This window comes from Anopheles cruzii, chromosome 2 (genome assembly GCF_943734635.1).
Source record: "Anopheles cruzii chromosome 2, idAnoCruzAS_RS32_06, whole genome shotgun sequence".
Taxonomy (NCBI): Eukaryota; Metazoa; Arthropoda; class Insecta; order Diptera; family Culicidae; genus Anopheles; species Anopheles cruzii.
This window is the reverse complement of record NC_069144.1, coordinates 13513053-13530641: the sequence shown is the minus strand read 5'-3', so window position 1 is coordinate 13530641 and position 17589 is coordinate 13513053. Positions and strand designations below refer to the sequence as shown.

At 56.4% G+C, this 17589-nt stretch overlaps 1 protein-coding gene across 1 annotated transcript in view; it reads right to left on the bottom strand.

The window, feature by feature from the left end:
- The window catches only part of LOC128278484 (ecdysone-induced protein 75B), a 79342-nt gene that overhangs the window by 1800 nt on the left and 59953 nt on the right, over nucleotides 1–17589 (bottom strand). The window contains exons 3-5 of the mRNA XM_053017215.1: nucleotides 16079–16223; nucleotides 3206–3441; nucleotides 46–1275 (exon numbers count right to left, since the gene is read on the bottom strand). Coding sequence (XP_052873175.1) covers nucleotides 46–1275; nucleotides 3206–3441; nucleotides 16079–16223 — 1611 coding nt within the window. The remainder of the gene's footprint in view (nucleotides 1–45; nucleotides 1276–3205; nucleotides 3442–16078; nucleotides 16224–17589) is intronic.

Sequence of the window (17589 nt, the reverse complement as noted above, 5' to 3'; positions counted from 1 at the left end):
TGCCGTCGACGTCGCACCCGGTGCCGACGCCCCTGTCACCGCTACCGTTGGCAGCGGATTGTCGTGCTTCTCGTTGCCCGACTCGATGCCGGAATCGGTGGGAGAGTCGAGCTTGCGGTAGCGCGACATGTGATGATGCGTCGTGGTGGTAGCACCCGTCGTGGCCGCCCCTGCCGCCGTCGCCACCGAGGACGACGAAGCGGAGGACGAGGAGGAACCGATCGAGCGGATGACCGGGGTGATGGTGAGCCCGTTCTGGGCCAGATGCTGCGCGGTGCCACCGATCAGATCGTCCTCCGCCGACGAACCCGAGCTCGCCCGGTGCCGGATGATGGGGCAGGAGACGGACCCGCCGGACAGGGTCGCCGCCAGTAGGGGGGCCGACGACGAAGCGGCGGACGAAATGCCCCCGTGATGCAGGTGCTGATGGTGATGGTGGTGGTGCAGGTGATGGTTACCGTACTCGGAGGACGAGGACGAGGACGTTTCGGACGTCGATTCCGTGCTCGAGACGGAGCTCATCGGGCTCTTGGCCGCAATCAGCAGGTCCACTTCGACCTGGTTACCGTCGCAGCTCCACCCGCTCGCCGTACTGCTGGCCGGGCTCTTGGCTTCCGCCCCGCCCGGTTGCTGCGGTGTCGCCCCTTCGGCCTCGCCGGCCGCGTCGGCGGACCACATCTGCTGCTGACGCAGCAGCTCCTTGTGCTCGGTCCGGAACACGACCAGCTTCTCCGTGTGGAGCGTGCTGAGCGTCCGCAAGTCCGGCATCGTGCGCAGCAGCTCCTGCATGAACTCCGGCTTGTCCGGCCGGTTCTGCGAGACCACCGTCTGCAGGCAGGCCTTCAGCTTCGAGTACATCCGCTCGATCAGCTCGACGTTGCGCAGACCGGGCCGGTCCGGTGTGATCAGCACGATCGCACAGAACAGCCCGATCTCCGCGTCCGTCAGCTGCATCGAGTTCATGCGCTCGGCAAAGTTGAACGTCGAGTCGACGAGGAAGCGCGCGTTCGCACCGTTCTGGATCGTGTCCCGGCGCATCACCTGCCCGTTGAGGCAGATGATCGAGTTGAGCGCCGTGTCGAACATGCAGATCAGCCGCACGAACAGCGCATCGAACAGGCCGGCCTTCAGCAGCGTAAACTTGTCGTCCTGCGTCAGCAGCTGGAAGCCCGGGATCATGCCGGCGAAGTCGATCACGCCGCGGATGACATGCGCAAACCGCTGGCTAAACTCCTGCTCCGACTGCAGCTCCGGCGCCGGGTTCAGTGGGCAGGCCTGCGAAAGGAGCGAAGCATAAGAAAGGGTCGGTTAGCAACCTTCTACGGATGTTTGTGATTGAGAGGACCGCGTGACGTAAGAACCACCGCTTCCGGAAACAAGATAATGCGTGCGCGCGAGCATTCCGTGGTTTTTGGCCCCACCAACCGCGGCCAACGGGAGTTTATTGACTTTTCGCGTGTTGGCCAAATTGTGTGTGACAGCGCCATACACGCCCAGCGAAAAAGGTACACATTGGGTGAAAAGTACCGAGCCTCACACATAGATGGCGCTAGAGTCTTATTGCATTCGCCGCTTTCTCTGTTACTACTAATGATGGTTAGTACTAAGTAGTAAAAAGGAATCTTAAACTAGTGCCACACGAAGCGTAAAACCGAGCTTAAAAAATTTGTAATGCCAAATCGTTTGCGCTTCGTATGGCATGCTCAAAATATAAAAAAGTTTATACCGAAATGTCAAACGTGTTTACATTCGTGGTTTTGGCGTGAGATGAGCGTAAACCCAATTTTGAACCAAAAAAAAAGGTGTTCTCTTTCTGAGGCTCGGGACTTTTCGACCCATGTGTGTTGGGAGGCAACGATGGCAACGAACTGCCACGAGCGTGTTGTGCGGGAAGGGGTGATGAGCGCACGCGTCACATCTCCCCGTCTCTCTCTCTCTCTCTGTCCCTCTCTCTCTGGTGCGGAGCTCTTATCGGTCATTAACAGTTCTCCAGTACTTCCACTAGGCAACAACACACAACAATCAACAGTTAATCACGCCTCAACCCCCCCCCGTTAGAGAGAGAGAAGCACATATTTGTTCTCTTTTGCGTCTCTTTCGCTCCGCTTGAAAGAGAGGCACATACACTCATATCAAAACTTCAAGGACGCACAGTCTGAGGGGATCGAGCGGGTTGCTAGCGTTGGCGGCGGCACAGCAACGTGACCACACCGCACCCAGGTGCTGGTGGTGGAGCCGCCTGGTGGGCGGTGCACCGACCCACCACTCTCTGACCACCACGCCACCCGCACACCCGATCGAGGAGCCCGACAGTTCTATTTCCGCATTTCATTTACATCTGTTTTGCGCATTTACACGCGCCGCCGCCGAGGTCTCGCCGTCGCCGCGCTCTGGCCGGCTGTAGGTGGGTGTGTGCGTGTGCCATACAGACACACTCAGCAAAAGGTTACTTCGATGCCCGGGGTAGTGTTAGCGGTTAGTGCGCTGCCTGCTACGCGTGGTGTCTCCCCGACCGACCTTCTTATCGGGTTAACGGTATCCGTTAGCAGTAGGCGAGGCAGCGCACTACCGCGTTCCTCTCGACGTCACCGCTGCTGACCTTTCGCACACACACACGCACGGCCACCATCATCACGCGCGCCATTGATTGGTAATAATTCTCGGAAGTAACTGGGCGGAAACTAGCGGACCTCCGCCCCTGGGGGGAGTCGTCGTCGCCGTGTGGATTGCGCACCGTTTTTAACACGAAACCCCTCCCCACCCCTCACCCCACCTTAGCACACACACAAGGGTGTGCGCGCGCGGCGATTGGACGTGGAGACGATTAAATTAGCGAAACAAAATTTCAAGGTTATCTCCCGTCGCCGTCGTCGTCGCTCGCGTGTGTCGTCGCCCCCTTCCCCACCCCCGGGTGCTACTGCGGCTGCTGTTTACATTCCCCGCGCGCCTCACCCCACAATCATCCCCCCGCCCATCCCGGGAACGGGCGCTTATCGCGCGGGGCCTGCGGCGGATAACCGCCACCAACAGTGAGTGACGGGCGAAACGAGTGAGTGCCTCGCGGTGAGTGCCCGCGCGCGTTGACCTTGATGTGCGCGATGTCGGAAGGAATGATGATGATGATCGGATCGGGGATCGGGCATCGGTTACCCCTTTTCTGTCGATTTGCTTAAATTAAGTCCAAATAATAATCGAGGACACTCACCAGGGTGGGCATGGAGTAGCTGGGGCTGTCGCGGGCCCGCTGCCGCATGGCGGACACCTTTTCGCGCGTAAACTCGCACGTCTCGACGTGCGCCTGGAGCACGCTCGCCAGCAGCCGGGGCTGATCGTCGAGCTCGCTGGCCAGCGCCCGCTGGTTCCCCCGGTTCTGCGTGCTCTGCTGCATCGCCGCCAGGATCCGGGCCTTCTCCCGCTTCGGCACGCGCCCGAATCTGACCGCTAGAGAGGGGAAGAGAGAGAGAGAAAATAGGATTGATTAAAAATGAGGAACTTGATATGATGGGGAGGATAAAAAGCTAGTCAAGAATTTCCCGCGGACATTCACATCACACTTCCGGAGTTCCGAATCCGCGACCGTCCGTCCGTCCGTCCGTGACGGTCGTTCGGCCGCCATCCCCAGAACTTCCTTCTCCAAAAACACTCTCCCCTTGACATCGACCAACCGATCGGACGAGACCTCCAATATAAGGCCGCGGGGGGTGGTGTTACGGTCCGTCGACGGCCCCATTCGGCCATGGGGTGGCAATAATCGGCGGTTCAACGAGCACCGGAGGAGGTCACATACCAAGGGTACCGTAGCAGCAGCAGTCAAACTTCCGCCACCAGAGGGAAGTAATGTCTGGGTCCACAAAAAGATTGAGGTTAGGAGTTCCCCGGGCCCTAACCAGCCTAATGAAAATTCACTTCCCACGAGCGCCGCCCGCCATTTTCTCTCGTCAATTGTTTTCCATCGATTTTCCCCCCGGTGTGTTGGGGGACACAATCTAATTTCCCGTGAACTGTGGAGCGCGCCAAATGTCGACCAGCTCAGCACTCTCACTTTCCAGTCGTGCTCTGAAGTAGGTTACATTCAGCGATCGTCGCACACACCGACACCAGGGGCCAGGGGCACCCACTCTTACTTTCTCCCTGTGCCCCGCGTGTTGCTGTCGGAGTGGCGGACTCGAATTGAAAGCCACCCCGGCCGATCGGGCCGGGGCAAGGTGATCATCTGATCGCGAGGGGCTTGTTGAACCGGTCGCTGCTTTGCTGCCCTACATAGCGAACAGAGAGAAGAGAGGACATGCAAACGAGCGAACGAACGAGTGTCACACCCTTTGGCAGCACGCGGCGCGCCGCGGTTGAATGACCCCGTTCAACCTTTCTCCAATTCACACCGGGGGGGGCCAGCCGAGGCGCGGTGGATTGATGCTGTGTTTGGATCGGGGGGATGGATGGACCCACTTTTACAGGCGCTCGTTGCCCGGCCGGGTGTCACGTTTATCGGATCAGTCTCCCCTAAAGTGTGTCACCCTCCGGCCAAAGAGAGCCATTGATTGAGGTGTTCTCGGTACTTTCTTATTTTATTTTGGTGATTAAGTTAAGATAAATTAAGTTAAGTTTAGAAACTTTCTTAATTAATCATCAGAGACAAGCATCGGCCCCATCATCCCGATCATGACCATCACATCCGGAAGCTAACAAGAAGACTTTACACGCAAAGCTTGTAGGGTTTATCGTCCGCCAGTCTCGTGACATGCCCACCCTACCGTGGAGAGCCTGGTGAGACACACGCACAGCAGATGTGAGCAAAGCTTCCAGCTCTTTTTGTGATCGGTGACACGTGGCACCCCACACCGGAACTGGATTCACTTTCTGTTTTCCAACTCTCAAAACTCACGACCCAACACGCGACCCCAATTATCACGGTCGATCTTCGGGTTAACCCAGCGGAGACCCCAGCAGCGGAAACTTTCTTCCAAAAACTCCGCGGCTCCGCGGCCCAAAGTAGGTGAAAATCGTGGCGGCACCCAGGAGAAATGGAGCGCCAAAATGGAACCGTCGCTCGAAACAGTGAAAGGAAAGTGAAAAGAGCCGTGCGGCACGGCACGGCGCGACACGCACCGCCGCCGCGAGTCCCATTGAAACAATGCAACAACCGAGCTGCGGCTGGCTGGTGCGTAGGAAGGCTGCGAAGGGAAGCAAAAAGAAAACCGGCACACGCCACACGGCACACAGCGGAGGGGACACAGAGAGACGCGCGGACGGACAGTGAAAACTGCGCGCGGCCAGAAAAGTGTGAGAAATGCGCGCAGCAGCGCTCCTGATCAATCTCCCTCCAGGTAGCTCTCTCTCTTTCGCGCGTTTAGGAGAGACCGAGAGAGAGATTGGCGCAAAAAAGAGCGAACTAATAAAAAGGAAAAGTGTGTTACTTTCCACACATTTCTTCTTTCACTCGATCCACGGTGGGGTGATCGTCTCGCGTGTAGAGGCAGCTCCTTTCTCTCGGGCGATGTGACACTAACTCAGCCTGAAACGTACGCAGCCATCGAGAGAGATAGAGAGACGGGGAGAGAGAGTAAAAAGTGAAACCCCATCACATTTCCACATCACAAGTAGGCGACTGAAGAAAGAGGAATGGGGGGAAAATTCCGCAGCAGCCGCAAAATTCCGCCATGTTGCTATTTGCCCGAAAGAAATCTGGCGGAGCCACAAAAAAAAAACAAATCCTTAATTCCTTTTTATTTCCTCCGAATGTTGTTCATCAGTTTGAATTTGCGCATCAGAGCGCCATTAGGTGTAACCGACCCCGAGAGAGAGAGAGAGAGAGAGATAGACAGGATTTTTCGACCACCTTGCCGTTGACCTTTGGGTGTGCATTGATTTTACGCACTTTTTCCAGCGCCAGCGAGTGAGATGGGTAGATATAACCTTTCGGTGGCCCCCCCCCGGCCCCCCCCCCCCCACCACCTTCTTAGTGACCCCTCGCTCTCTCTCTCTCACTCTCGGTCTCTCTCTCTCGCTCCGAGTCCAACGCACAGCGCGTGCTGCGGTGCCCTTGACCCCAAATGACGCGGCAGCGACGGGAGGGGTTTATCCTCTCGAAGGGTGGGCAACCTCCCCCCCCTCCGCCTGCTGCAGGTGGTGAGTTCCACCCGGGCCACGTTTTTGGGCGCCCCCCCCCCCGGGCGAGGGAAAAGCTTTCTCTTTGGAGAAAATAATGATGCCGCCGCTGCCGGTCGTCGTCCATCTCGCTCTCACTGTGCTTCTCTCTCTGTCGCTCTGTAGAGTCGGGGGGGGGGCTTTCTCTCCGGCAGCAGCTGCCAGTGACCCCCCACCCCATGATGGGTGGGTTTTGGGTTGGGTTGGTGCGCCATTTCGCGTGGCACTTTCAAAGGTCATTTCCTTTTCGGTGCTAACAATGTTGTTGTTGGTTCGGGGGTCGTCGTCATCAGGCAGCATCATGCTGCGAGTGTGAGTGAGGGAGAGCGAGAGAGCGCGAGAGAAGAAGCCCACCAGAGCCGAGAGCTTTTCGCGAAAGGAGAGAAAGGTTTCGCGCGGGCGACCGTCGCCGCCGCAAGGAATCAAGGTCAAAGATCAAATTAAGTTTGACATCAACCCCCCCGTGGGTGCGTGCGTGTGTGTGTGTGTGTGTGGGGTGACCTGCGCGCCGGGCTCCTTACTATCCCTATCCTTATGGCGGACGATCGGGTCGGACGGAACAAAACCTACGTGCATTGTGGTAGGAGACAACTCCCTTCAGGATGCCCTTCAGTATCGGCAACTCTTCGGACATTTTGTGTCTCGGAACGGGCGGTGGCGGCGGCAAGTCCTTCCGAGTCCGCGTTCCACCAACCGGGATGCTGCGGCGCCGTGTGCGGTGACGACGTAGTACTTTGACCGCGACCGACACCCTCCTTTTTAAGTATCCTCTTCTTTTTTTGAGTTTTAACACACCGCGCGGTGTACGCACAATACCGTTCCGTTGGGAGGAATGGCCACGCACAGAGTAAAACAGTAGAGTACTTTCTCCCCTACGACGACGTTGTCTTATCATCAACCGTCGCAGCAGCTCCCATCATCATCATCACCATTTTGCTGTTGTTGATGTTAATGCTCCTGCAGTTTTCGCTTCTTTTCTCACGGTTTTTTTTGTTTCTTTTCGCACACTCGCACACACTAATTATGCTGGGAACTCGGTTTTAATTTAATTTTCTTATTTTCTGTGACCTGCGATCAAAAAAGGATAACGGGACCGACGATCAGTAAAGGAAGCGCACACAAAACACATCCCACCGGGTCAGGTGGCACACACCGGTGGCACACACTTGACACACAGACACCTCTCGGAGGTGGTCACAGGACGATAATTCTTTCTTCCGCCGGGGGAACTTTCGCTTTTCTTCCCAGCACCGCACGCACGCACTTTGGGACAGCCCGGACTCGGTCGCGAGACTAACCAAGATGGGGCCCACAAGAAGAACTGGTCTCGTTTGCCGGTCTCCGGTCCTCCTTACACCAAAAAGACCGCGGCGGCGCTGATAATGATGCGGCGGCGACCGCTACTAATGCTCATCTCCATGCTCATGGAAAATATGCTCACAGTCCAGCGCGAGACGGAGTGAGACAGAGAGTCAGATCGGAGAGTTTATCGGGTGTCACACGACGATGGTGACGCACGACGAGATTCGGCCGCGGCCGTGGATGGATGTGACCTCGAACTTGTACTTCGAGTTTAGCCCCGGCTCCGCGCACTCTGACTGTTGTCTTGTTTTATTAGCACCCCGAGAGACCCTTGAGAGACCGACCGAGATAGAGAGAGAGAGCGTTCGAAGTTGATCAAAATCAATAAGACAAAAACCCACCCGAGAACACACAGAAAAGAAGGATGTGGATGCTCTCAATGAAGTTACAACAAATTGGTTCTCTTCTGCCTCTGCCTCTGTCTCTCTGTCTCACTCGCTTATCAGTAGTGCACACGAGACACGAACACGAACGCGCAAAATCCTTGGCATTGACCACGGCAACGGTGACGATGGCCGGCTCGCGGCGCAGCACACTCTCACAAGGACATGAATGACCTTCGCCTTGCCCGACGCGAACACAGAATTCGATCGAATCTCGCACAGCACAGCACGGCACGGGATCCTCCTCTGTCTCGCTCGCTCGCATAGAGGCATGTAATATAATGCGCACTACACACCCCGAGAGCCGCAGGTGAAGGCCGTCGCCACCGTTCGTGTGCTGTTTATGAAATGTTATACTTTGCCGTCACGTCACAACGCCACACACTTCGTGACAATTTTCGGTTACACTCTAACCACCCGGCGCCGGAACAATTTTGGCCCCTTGGCGGTTACACGGGACCGGACCGAAGGAACCACCTGTAAGCGGAAGACCTTAGGCTCCTTGCACACGCCACTAACCGAGATATTCACTCCACACCCAACCGGAGGGGCACCCACCACCCCCTGAGGCCACTGTGGCCACGACGCGGTGGCCACGCACTCGATCTCGCGTGTCGTGCAGCACACACACACACAGCACGACGTGTCCGGATCCTCTTGTGGCCGGTTCAACGTTTCATCGCTCACTGCGCGGGCCGCCGGAGCGTTGAACGGTCGGAACCCCCCTTCAGGGTGGCGGCTGGGGCCACAGCAACAACCTCGTCCACCTCGTGGGGCGATGAGTTCCCCACGGCGGCCGCTGCGAGAGCGGCGCGCATTCAACCGGGAAGAGGTTTTATCAATGTCACTAACACACACAGACACACGTGCGTGCGTGCGTTCGATCCCTCACGAAAAGTGTGTTGTGATCGATCACCAACCACCCGCCCCATGCCGACCCATTCGAGCAATAGAAAGTGTGCGCGCGATGAGTTACTTTGGGCGGTGGGCACTCACCGCGCGGCGAGTGTCGTCTTCCCTCGAGCGAGTCGAGTGAGTGGCTTTTGGCCTTGAACTTATCCGAATTGAATGTCGTCCGTGTGTCGTCGGACGAGCGAGACCGCAACCCGCAAGTGGGTGTTGGTGGGTGGTGGGTGGGTGGGTGGCTACTAGTGTAGCGGGTCGGAGCGCGCAGAAGCGGCACTTTATCGCCCGCGCGCGTCAACGACACCGAAACGGCGACCGACGGCAATGATGATGATGAGCTGATGGGGATTTTGCCCTTCCTTTGTGTCACACACACACACACACATAATGCTGTGTGTGGTTTATTTTTACACACACACACACAGAGGGACACCACCCCGGGGTAAGTCCGGGAAGTCCCTGAACCTAAAACATTGTGTCATCCTGTTTGCCGCGTGGCAGAACTCCAAGGACACACAAAGAGCGAAGGCCGACGGGCACGGCCACTGCCTCTTCCTGCCGCCACCGCCGCCGACGCCGCGCACACGCAAATTAAATTGAAAATTGCTTCCCCGGAAAAGCGCCACCTTCGGAATGGATGGGTCTCTCGCTCGCTCCCTAGGGCGCTTCCCCACGGGATACCCCCCGTTTGGGAGCCGCCGTTGATGGCCGCTCCGAAAATAAAACAACACCCACCACCCTCGACACCGGGTTCGCAGAACACGCGGGGTGGTCACAAACTATTTCCAGCAACACACCGCCCTCCTCCACGAGATCGATTTTCCCCCCTAAGGGGCGCACGGCCCAAGGACATTCGATTTTTTGCTTCCCTTTTTATACACGTTGCCAATTATTTTGTTGCGTCGCGCGCATTTGCCCGTTTTTTCGGGGAATTCGGGCCACAGAGTGTGGGGTGGCGCCCGGCCCAACAATAAAATAAACATTGCCTGGCTCTGCTTCAGGGAAATTCAGGGAACCGGAAAAAGGAGAGCTCGAAATAGCTCCACACGCCAATCTCGAGCACCGTCCCCGTCCGTCCGTTGCGCGCTCTATCCCTCGATTATTCCCGGGAGTTCCCGATGCTGATGCCGTTAGAAGGGGCAGCGGCGGAGCGGGTGTGTGTGTCGATGTCCTTGACTTCTGATAACCTTGATTCAACCCTCGCGTCACACAACGGCGGCGCAGTCGCTAGCTCGTTCTCTTTCGCACGCGGCACTCATTTATTGGCGCGCAGCAACTCACCGGGGCCGGCGACACTCGCTGAGTTACCACACGCGAAAGCACAGCAAGCACCGCGAAAGCACACAGCCCGCCTGACTCGAAAGCTCTCTTGGAGCGGAGTGCTCGAAACTGCTCGAATTTTGAGCAGCACGCGAGAGAGTGAGGCAGATCGATTGCGCGACCGGCGGCCATCATTGTTTATGGCCGCTGTTGTGGTTGTCTCTCTCACTCGGCTCTCGCTCTTTCTCACACGAACGATGGTCTCTTTTCGCCTACTACACCGCGAGCTAACGAGAGGTCCGAGGAATCGAGCGCATCATCAGAACACAGTTAGCGGTACACAGTTCAATGACCCCAACGACTACGAGCCCGACACGAGAGCGCGTTAAAGGGGGTGGTGGCCGAGTGAGAGAACTGGAGAGAGCACAGCTTTGGGGTCATAGTACGCACCCTTATCTCGGCGGGGAGCACTCGACCCAGAATTATGGTCCTAAAGGGACCCCACGGCAAAACAAGGAGCACCTCCTCGTCCTGTTAGCGCCACCAATTATGCTCGCGATATGATCGGCAGTCGAGAGGTGCGTTACGTGAGCGTCTAATGAACCCGGAACTACTCGCCCCGGGAGGAGGTGGCACACATAAACCCCCCCGGGTAATTAACATATTGCCCACGTGTGCGTGTTGTGTGCGAATAAGGAACGGGTTAACGACGAGGTGATGTGGTGGTGACCCAACCGACCAACTACTTTCTTTATGTCCCCTCGAATCATCCCACAAAATTGATTTGCATCGTCGTCGTGTGCATCGGAGGGGACACACGGAGAGTGCATTGACCTGGCCGTTAAGGGTGGCCCACTTTCGCGCGCCAGGCGGCGGCACAGGAAAAATGTGTCGCAAAAGTCTCCATCCGTCGTGTCTTGAGCCCGTGTGGGTTTAGACTTTCATTTTCAAGCCTCCCGAATTGGGAAGGAAGCGGACGGACGCGACCGGTGATAGGACTGATATGCTCTCCTTCCTCAGAAGAAAAGACCCCTGAGAGGGGGCGCTTCACTTTCACTGGACGATCGTTGAAAAATACACCCCACTACCAAAAGGGGCGATCGCTGCGCCACGAAAGGCAGCAAGGAAAAGCAGGAAATCGACCAGAGCCTCGAACACCTTCACTTCCGTTAAGTGAAAGTTTTTCTCACACCTTCCGTCCCGTTCGTTCGTTCACGGGTCTTTCTCTCTCCGTCTCTCTTTCGCGTGAGAGGATCACGGCGCGGCACGGCGAGCGATCGTTTCGCACGTGGCGCTGCTCGCTGGAGAGGTGGAAAGTGAAATCACGCTCCCCGCCGCCGCCACCGCCGTGACCGATTTTACACCATCCCCGTGGCCATCCCTCCGTGACACACACACACACCAGGCCTGGGGCCTGGGGTCTTTACATAATTTCGAGTTTTGCAAAACACATACAACCGTGAGGGGGGACTTATCAGCTTACTTGGAGGGCCGATTAAATGGGCCGCGACTCTTTCCGGCGAATGATCCATTGCACGATCAACACTAATCTTTGTATTCGTGTGCAAGTGTGTCGTTGAGTGATCAAAATATGGCCAACAGGCAAACAGTTTTGTAACAAATCATTAAAAAAAAAGCCAAGCCGAGAGGGGCGTCAATGGGGTCGTGTGCGAGGTGCGCTCGCCTCGAATTGGGTCACCCCCAACGAGAGGTGACGAAGAGAAGATGAGGTCTGCCTCCTGTGTGCCTCGCGGGCGGAGAGAAGCAGCTGACTCAGCGCAACTCTCGGTGGTGGTCGACTTCCTCTTTGACGGCCCCGCTCTCTCTCTCTCACTAGCTGACTGCTGCTGGTTATTCCGTTTTAAATGTGGCTAGTTGCTCAACCATTGTGTCTACGTCCCCACCACCACGTGCCCTCCGACGGAGGAGCCCTAGATCGTCCGCCGTCGTTGAAAATCGTCGACCCGCCCGAAACAGGCGAGAGAGGCCGTTCGTCGTCTGCTAGCCTGTTGCTGTCACTTTGCACGCTCTCTCTTTCGCGCGCGCGCTCTTTGTCGCTCACTCGGTGGCGTCGGAGGTCCGTTTGCATGAATTGTAAAGCGCAAGTGAACGACCGTACATGACCGACATAAAAGTCAACGACCCCCGTTCGAACGGGTGGCCGCCGTTCACGCTCGCTCTCTCTCTCACCCACCCGGCGACTCTCGGAGTGTTCATCCACTTCGAATGAACCACCGCCCGGTTTGCAAACTGTCCGGCGCAACGACGACGCGAGGTGATCCACTGGCGTTGGCTGCGCGCGAGCCCGAAGCAAAGGGAAGTTCATTTCCTGCCCAAGAGAAGAGAGATGCTGTGTGTGCGGCGGCGCCCCGGAGCACCCGGCCTAGGTTCTTCCTCTTCTTCGTCTTCTTCCTGCTGCGTGTGCGCGCTCTGCTCCACAAAGCGGTGACAGCGGTGGGATTAGCAAATATGCATCGTAATAGGAACACGCACACACGCACGCGCGCAGTGCTTAGAAGAGGGAACAGCACCAGCCAGGGGGGGTGGTGGTGATCGCCTCTTGGCCACACGATCGCTCGCGCGCCACGGGCGGGCACAGCGCTCCCAATATAAATAGAAAACGAAAGTTTTCATTTTCTATGCACGGCGGCGGCGGCCGGGGCTTGTTTTTGAAGCAAATGAAGTCACGTAGCACCGGACCGACCCGTACTCGCTAGTTTCTGGAACACCAAACGGGCCACAGAGAGCCATGCAACCGCACACACACCACACAGCGAGAGAGAGAAGTGTGAAAATGACTTAATTTTGCCTGCGATCCCCAAACGCACACAGATTTGAATAAAAGAGAATCGCGGACGGCGATCGACACTCTCTGGGGCGTGTGTCGTAGGTTGTGGGTCATCCAGAAGTGCAGCAGCCAAGCCGCCAGCCACCAGAGCTTTGGTCGTTTTAAAATGACATCCTAACATCGTTTTTGTCGAGCATTAAAAATAATTGGAACTTCTAATGGTCTGTAGCGATATCGAACAGTCTGCGAATATTAATTCGAGCAGTCGAGCAGCACGGTCGAGCAATCGTCTAGTATTCATTGACCAGTTTTTTCCGTACAATCGAAGATTAGTTTCAACACTTTCTATGTGACACTCAACGGTATCGGACGTGCTAATCTACATCTCCCGATCTCAAATATTAAAATAAAGAAATTTCAAGTTTTCTACAGGTCGATCAACAAATACCGGGAATTCTGGCTTATAGAGCATCTTCATTGATTCTTCATAATCTAGGTCATCACCTATCACAAAAATAGTGGCTCTTGTTCGTAGATCATCCCGGACCCGAATAGTGTAGATAGTAAACTTCAAAAGTAAGTTCATCGTTCGAGAAGTTTGGAAGTTTTGAAATTCTAGCCAGAAGAATCCCTTGCGCAGTGCCAGATGGAACGATCTGTTGGGTCTAGTTACTTTCGGACGAAATGATCGCAAACTTGGGTGCCCCGGGGACTTGCCAGGAGATCATCACAATTTTCCGTGGTTTTCTGTCCACAATAGCAGAGTATTAACTGGACCCAAACCAGAGCATCTCCAGACCTCTGCGCTCCACAAACTGTCAAATCTTGGCGGCAACTGTCAAATTTGCCCAATTGTCAGCGAACCGGAAACACCCCGCCGTCGCATTGGTGTCACCGTCCGTACGGGTTACGCAAACTCCTCGGGAGCCCGACATTAATTCGCCCCACAGAGCCGCACACACCGATAACCGATGGTCAAAAACAGGGTGGAGACCCATCGACCGGACCAATTTTCACCACAAATCGTCGGCCAAAGTCAGACCTCTCCCCAAGGAAAAAAAAGAGGACGAAAAACACCTCGAGAGGGAAGTTGCCCGGCCGCGAGAAAGTGAAACTTCAAACTTCAACACCCGGCCGTCGTCCGTCTCTCTCTCTCTCTCTCGAGCGCCTAGTCGCTCTCCTCGACCCAGTAACGCGAACACCACACATGCACGCACCGAACGGCGCTGACACAATGGTTGTTGGGGGCCCACACGTCCCGACCGACCGAGAGGTGAATGCACTCCGATTTGGAACGGAGGTCGTTCGTTCGCGTCGTTGTCGCTGGCTCCTTCGTGCGTCACCATCCGAGCACGGAGAGTGCGAGAGCGAGAGAGAGAGCCCCTTCGTAAAGGAGGGAAAAGGCCACCAAAAACCCCCATCGGCCGACTCACTCCACACTGCTCGAAGTTACCTTGAAATGGTGCGAGCGAAACAGCGCGCCATCGAAGTGTGAGAGAGAGCGAGGGAGACGACGGGCAACCCCCACCCAGTGAGGAGCGCAAAAAGTGAGCAAATGAACACACCGAGAGTGAAAGAGTGAGAAAAAAGGAGCGAGAGCGAGAGAGGGGGCTGTTGCGCTGGGGCAAGTTTATTTTTCTGACCTAAATAGAGTTCAAAATGATTATGGCCCAGTTAGACGGTCGTTGAACTCGCCGGGGTGGCTCGCGCTCGGGGTGGCCTTCGGCGCGTGAGAGCGAGAGCGCCCAGCTCGGCCCCCTGTACGTGAGAGAGGGACAGAACGAGCCGAGCGCGTTGGGATTTCGCTTTCTGCTGCTTCGCGCTCGTGGCGACGGTTGGCCAACGCGGCTGGCCCCATCTCGCCACACACACAAACACACACACACGAGACTGCCGTTTGTTGCGCGCGCATGCGCAGTGTTCAACGGACCTCTCGCTCACTCGCTAGCTCTCTCTTTCTGGCCGCAAAACGGGGGGGCTGCCGCCTGCTAAGGATGGCCCTGAGCCGTTGTGTCGTGCGCGCGCTGCTCTTCATCACCACCCGCCACCCGGCCCGGTTACAGGCCACCCACCCCTAACCTAAAAGAAGGGTGAGGGTGAGGGCTCGGGCTCAGGCTGGTAACCTTCGAAGTGCGCCACCAGCAGCAGCAACGACGACGACGGTGGCCCTTTCTCAGAGAACAGGTTTCGCAATCCCTTCTTTTTGGTCCGTCGGTCGCGCAAAGCAAATTGGTTCAACAACTCTGTGTGTGTGTGTGTGCCATCTATTGTGCAATAATATTTTTATTGTGCCCAACCAACCAAACCAAGTGCCACCAAGATGAGGAGAGGAGGCCTTCAACTTCAACAACGTGGGGCGCCGTTTCAGATTCAGAAATTGGTGCCATCCTTTGGTCCACCACAGCAGTGACCTTCACAAACAAACATTCGCCGCGGATTATGAACTCTCTCTCGCACACACACACACACCGGGGCGCTCTCGACACTGTTCCCAAAAAATAGAGGCCTCCCCGGTCGGTCCACCACAAAAAGTAGAGCCACTCCTTATTAACGGGGCCACACCACACGAGAGATCATCGTGCTCTTCGCTTGCTGTCTGTGGCTCACCCTATAACGCAGAGCTTTCGGAGTCGGAGAGTCTGAGAAGAAAAAGGCGGCCACCCCATCACCGGTCAGGGATCGCATACTCCTTTCGCATACTTAATTAGAGTCTTTGCGCTTCGATTTTAGGAGTCGCCTTCTTGCGAGCCCTTGCCGACGAACCATAGTCGCCGACTCCCTCAGAATCGTGGCTCTTGTTTTCTAATTAATTTATTCATTTAAACTTGAATTAGCTTAAAATAGAGAAGAATTGTCAGAGTAGACGAATGTCAGGCCATCTCTCAGCTCAAAGTATCAATATAATACACAAGTAAAAAAATTAAGTCTCACAGGATGTCATGTTGAAGTGATCGTGTTGCTTGTGAGCCTCAAAAAAACGGAGCCCGAATTGAAAGTGGAACATTGCCCCCCTTGCGCCCTCCAAAAGAAGATCTAATTTGTCTCACCTTGACGCTCCGCCAGCGCCACAAACAGACGTGTGGATGGCGGTGGCCTTGAGAACCCCCAATTTTTTAAAGACCTTCCAGAGACCTTTTCCCCTCAGATGATGTTCCAGATTAGCACCCCGCCCGGAAATCTGGGTCAACTCGAGTCTTGGCTATCTCTAAGAGTAGTAGTCCTAATGGAGACTTACCATCGCGGCTCATGCCGACGGCGATGCACTTCTTCAGCCGACAGTACTGGCACCGGTTGCGGTTTATCCGCAGGATGCTGCACTGTTGGTTCTTGGTGCACGGCCGATATTGGATCTTCTGCTGGATCGACCGCCGGAAGAAGCCCTGCGCGAGATAGAGAAAGCGAAAGAGGTTAGCAAATTGCTGATGGGTCTCCGACAAGAAAGCTAATCGATCGACAGAAAGGGGGGGAAAGGGAAGGATTTTAGAGGTGATGGTGGTGGTGCCGTGTGATCACGACGTCCGATCCGATCCGATCCGCCGTTGACGTACGTGATCTTCGCAGAGATGCTCCTCGAACTGCTGGCAGAGATCGTTGATGAGGTGATCGGGAGAAGCGCAGGTGCAGGACCCGGGCGACGAGGGTGACGAGCCCCCGCTACTACTGCCACTGCTCCCCTCGCCGTCCTCCTCGTCCGCACTGTTCGGTTCCGGGGAGGCCGCCGACGACAGGGACGACTCGCGGCTACTCCGACTTCCGCCGGAACTCAATCCGGAGGAGGAACTGCTGCTTGACGAGTGCTGCGAGCAGGCCACCCCCCGATGGTGGACAGGCTCCACCTGCCCCTCCTCCCCCTCGTCCTCATCCATCGGATCCTCGGGGACGTCTTCCCCGAGCGCTTCGTCCTCCTCCATCTCATCGCCGCCGCCGGCAGTGGCGGGTTTCGTCGTCGTCGTCTCCTCGACGTTCTTCTCACGGATGGCACACGGTGTTGTTGGTTCCCGCTTGAGGGTGGTGGCAGGATTGCCGATCACGATCGTGACCGTTGGGGGGGTCGCCGCCGCCACTGCCGCTTGGGCGCTGAGCCACTCTTTGGCGATGGTCGTCTTTTTCCACGGGCAAAAGTCCAGCTTAGGGGTGGGCGCAGCCACCACCGCCGTCGGTGGCACTGCTGCTGACACGGCCTTGGGCGCACTTTTGGTGAGGGGAGCGGACTCGAGGATTTTCACCAGCGCACTGTGGGTCCGCTTGAGGCTTTGGTGGTGGCCGGCGGAACTGTCTTCTCCTGCTGCTCCTGCTCCTGGTCGACGCACTACCACAACCGCTGCCGCCGCCGGTGCCATTGTTGGCCCTCGCGGTTCGTCCACTGTTGGCGCTCCTGGCGGAGAGGACGACTGTTGCTGTTGCTCCACGGCGGTACCGCATCCCATGATTCTTCCCAGTGCCTAGGTGATACCGATCGCTCACACACACGGGTGTATACGCACACACACACAGACACTCACAAACACAGGCACGCAGCCTCCCAGAGGCAGTCTCTCGAACAAAGAAGGTGAAAAGGATCACTCGCGCGCTGGAACTCGATGGAGGCGCCTGGTGGGCCGTAATACTCCGAGGACTCCAAGGCTCCTAACACCGAGCTGCCGATGCCGCCATCATCCTTTCTAGCACTGGCACGACGAGACACAAACACGGGCGACACACACACGCATCACACGCACACGCGGCCCACTCGTCGGCCCACGGACC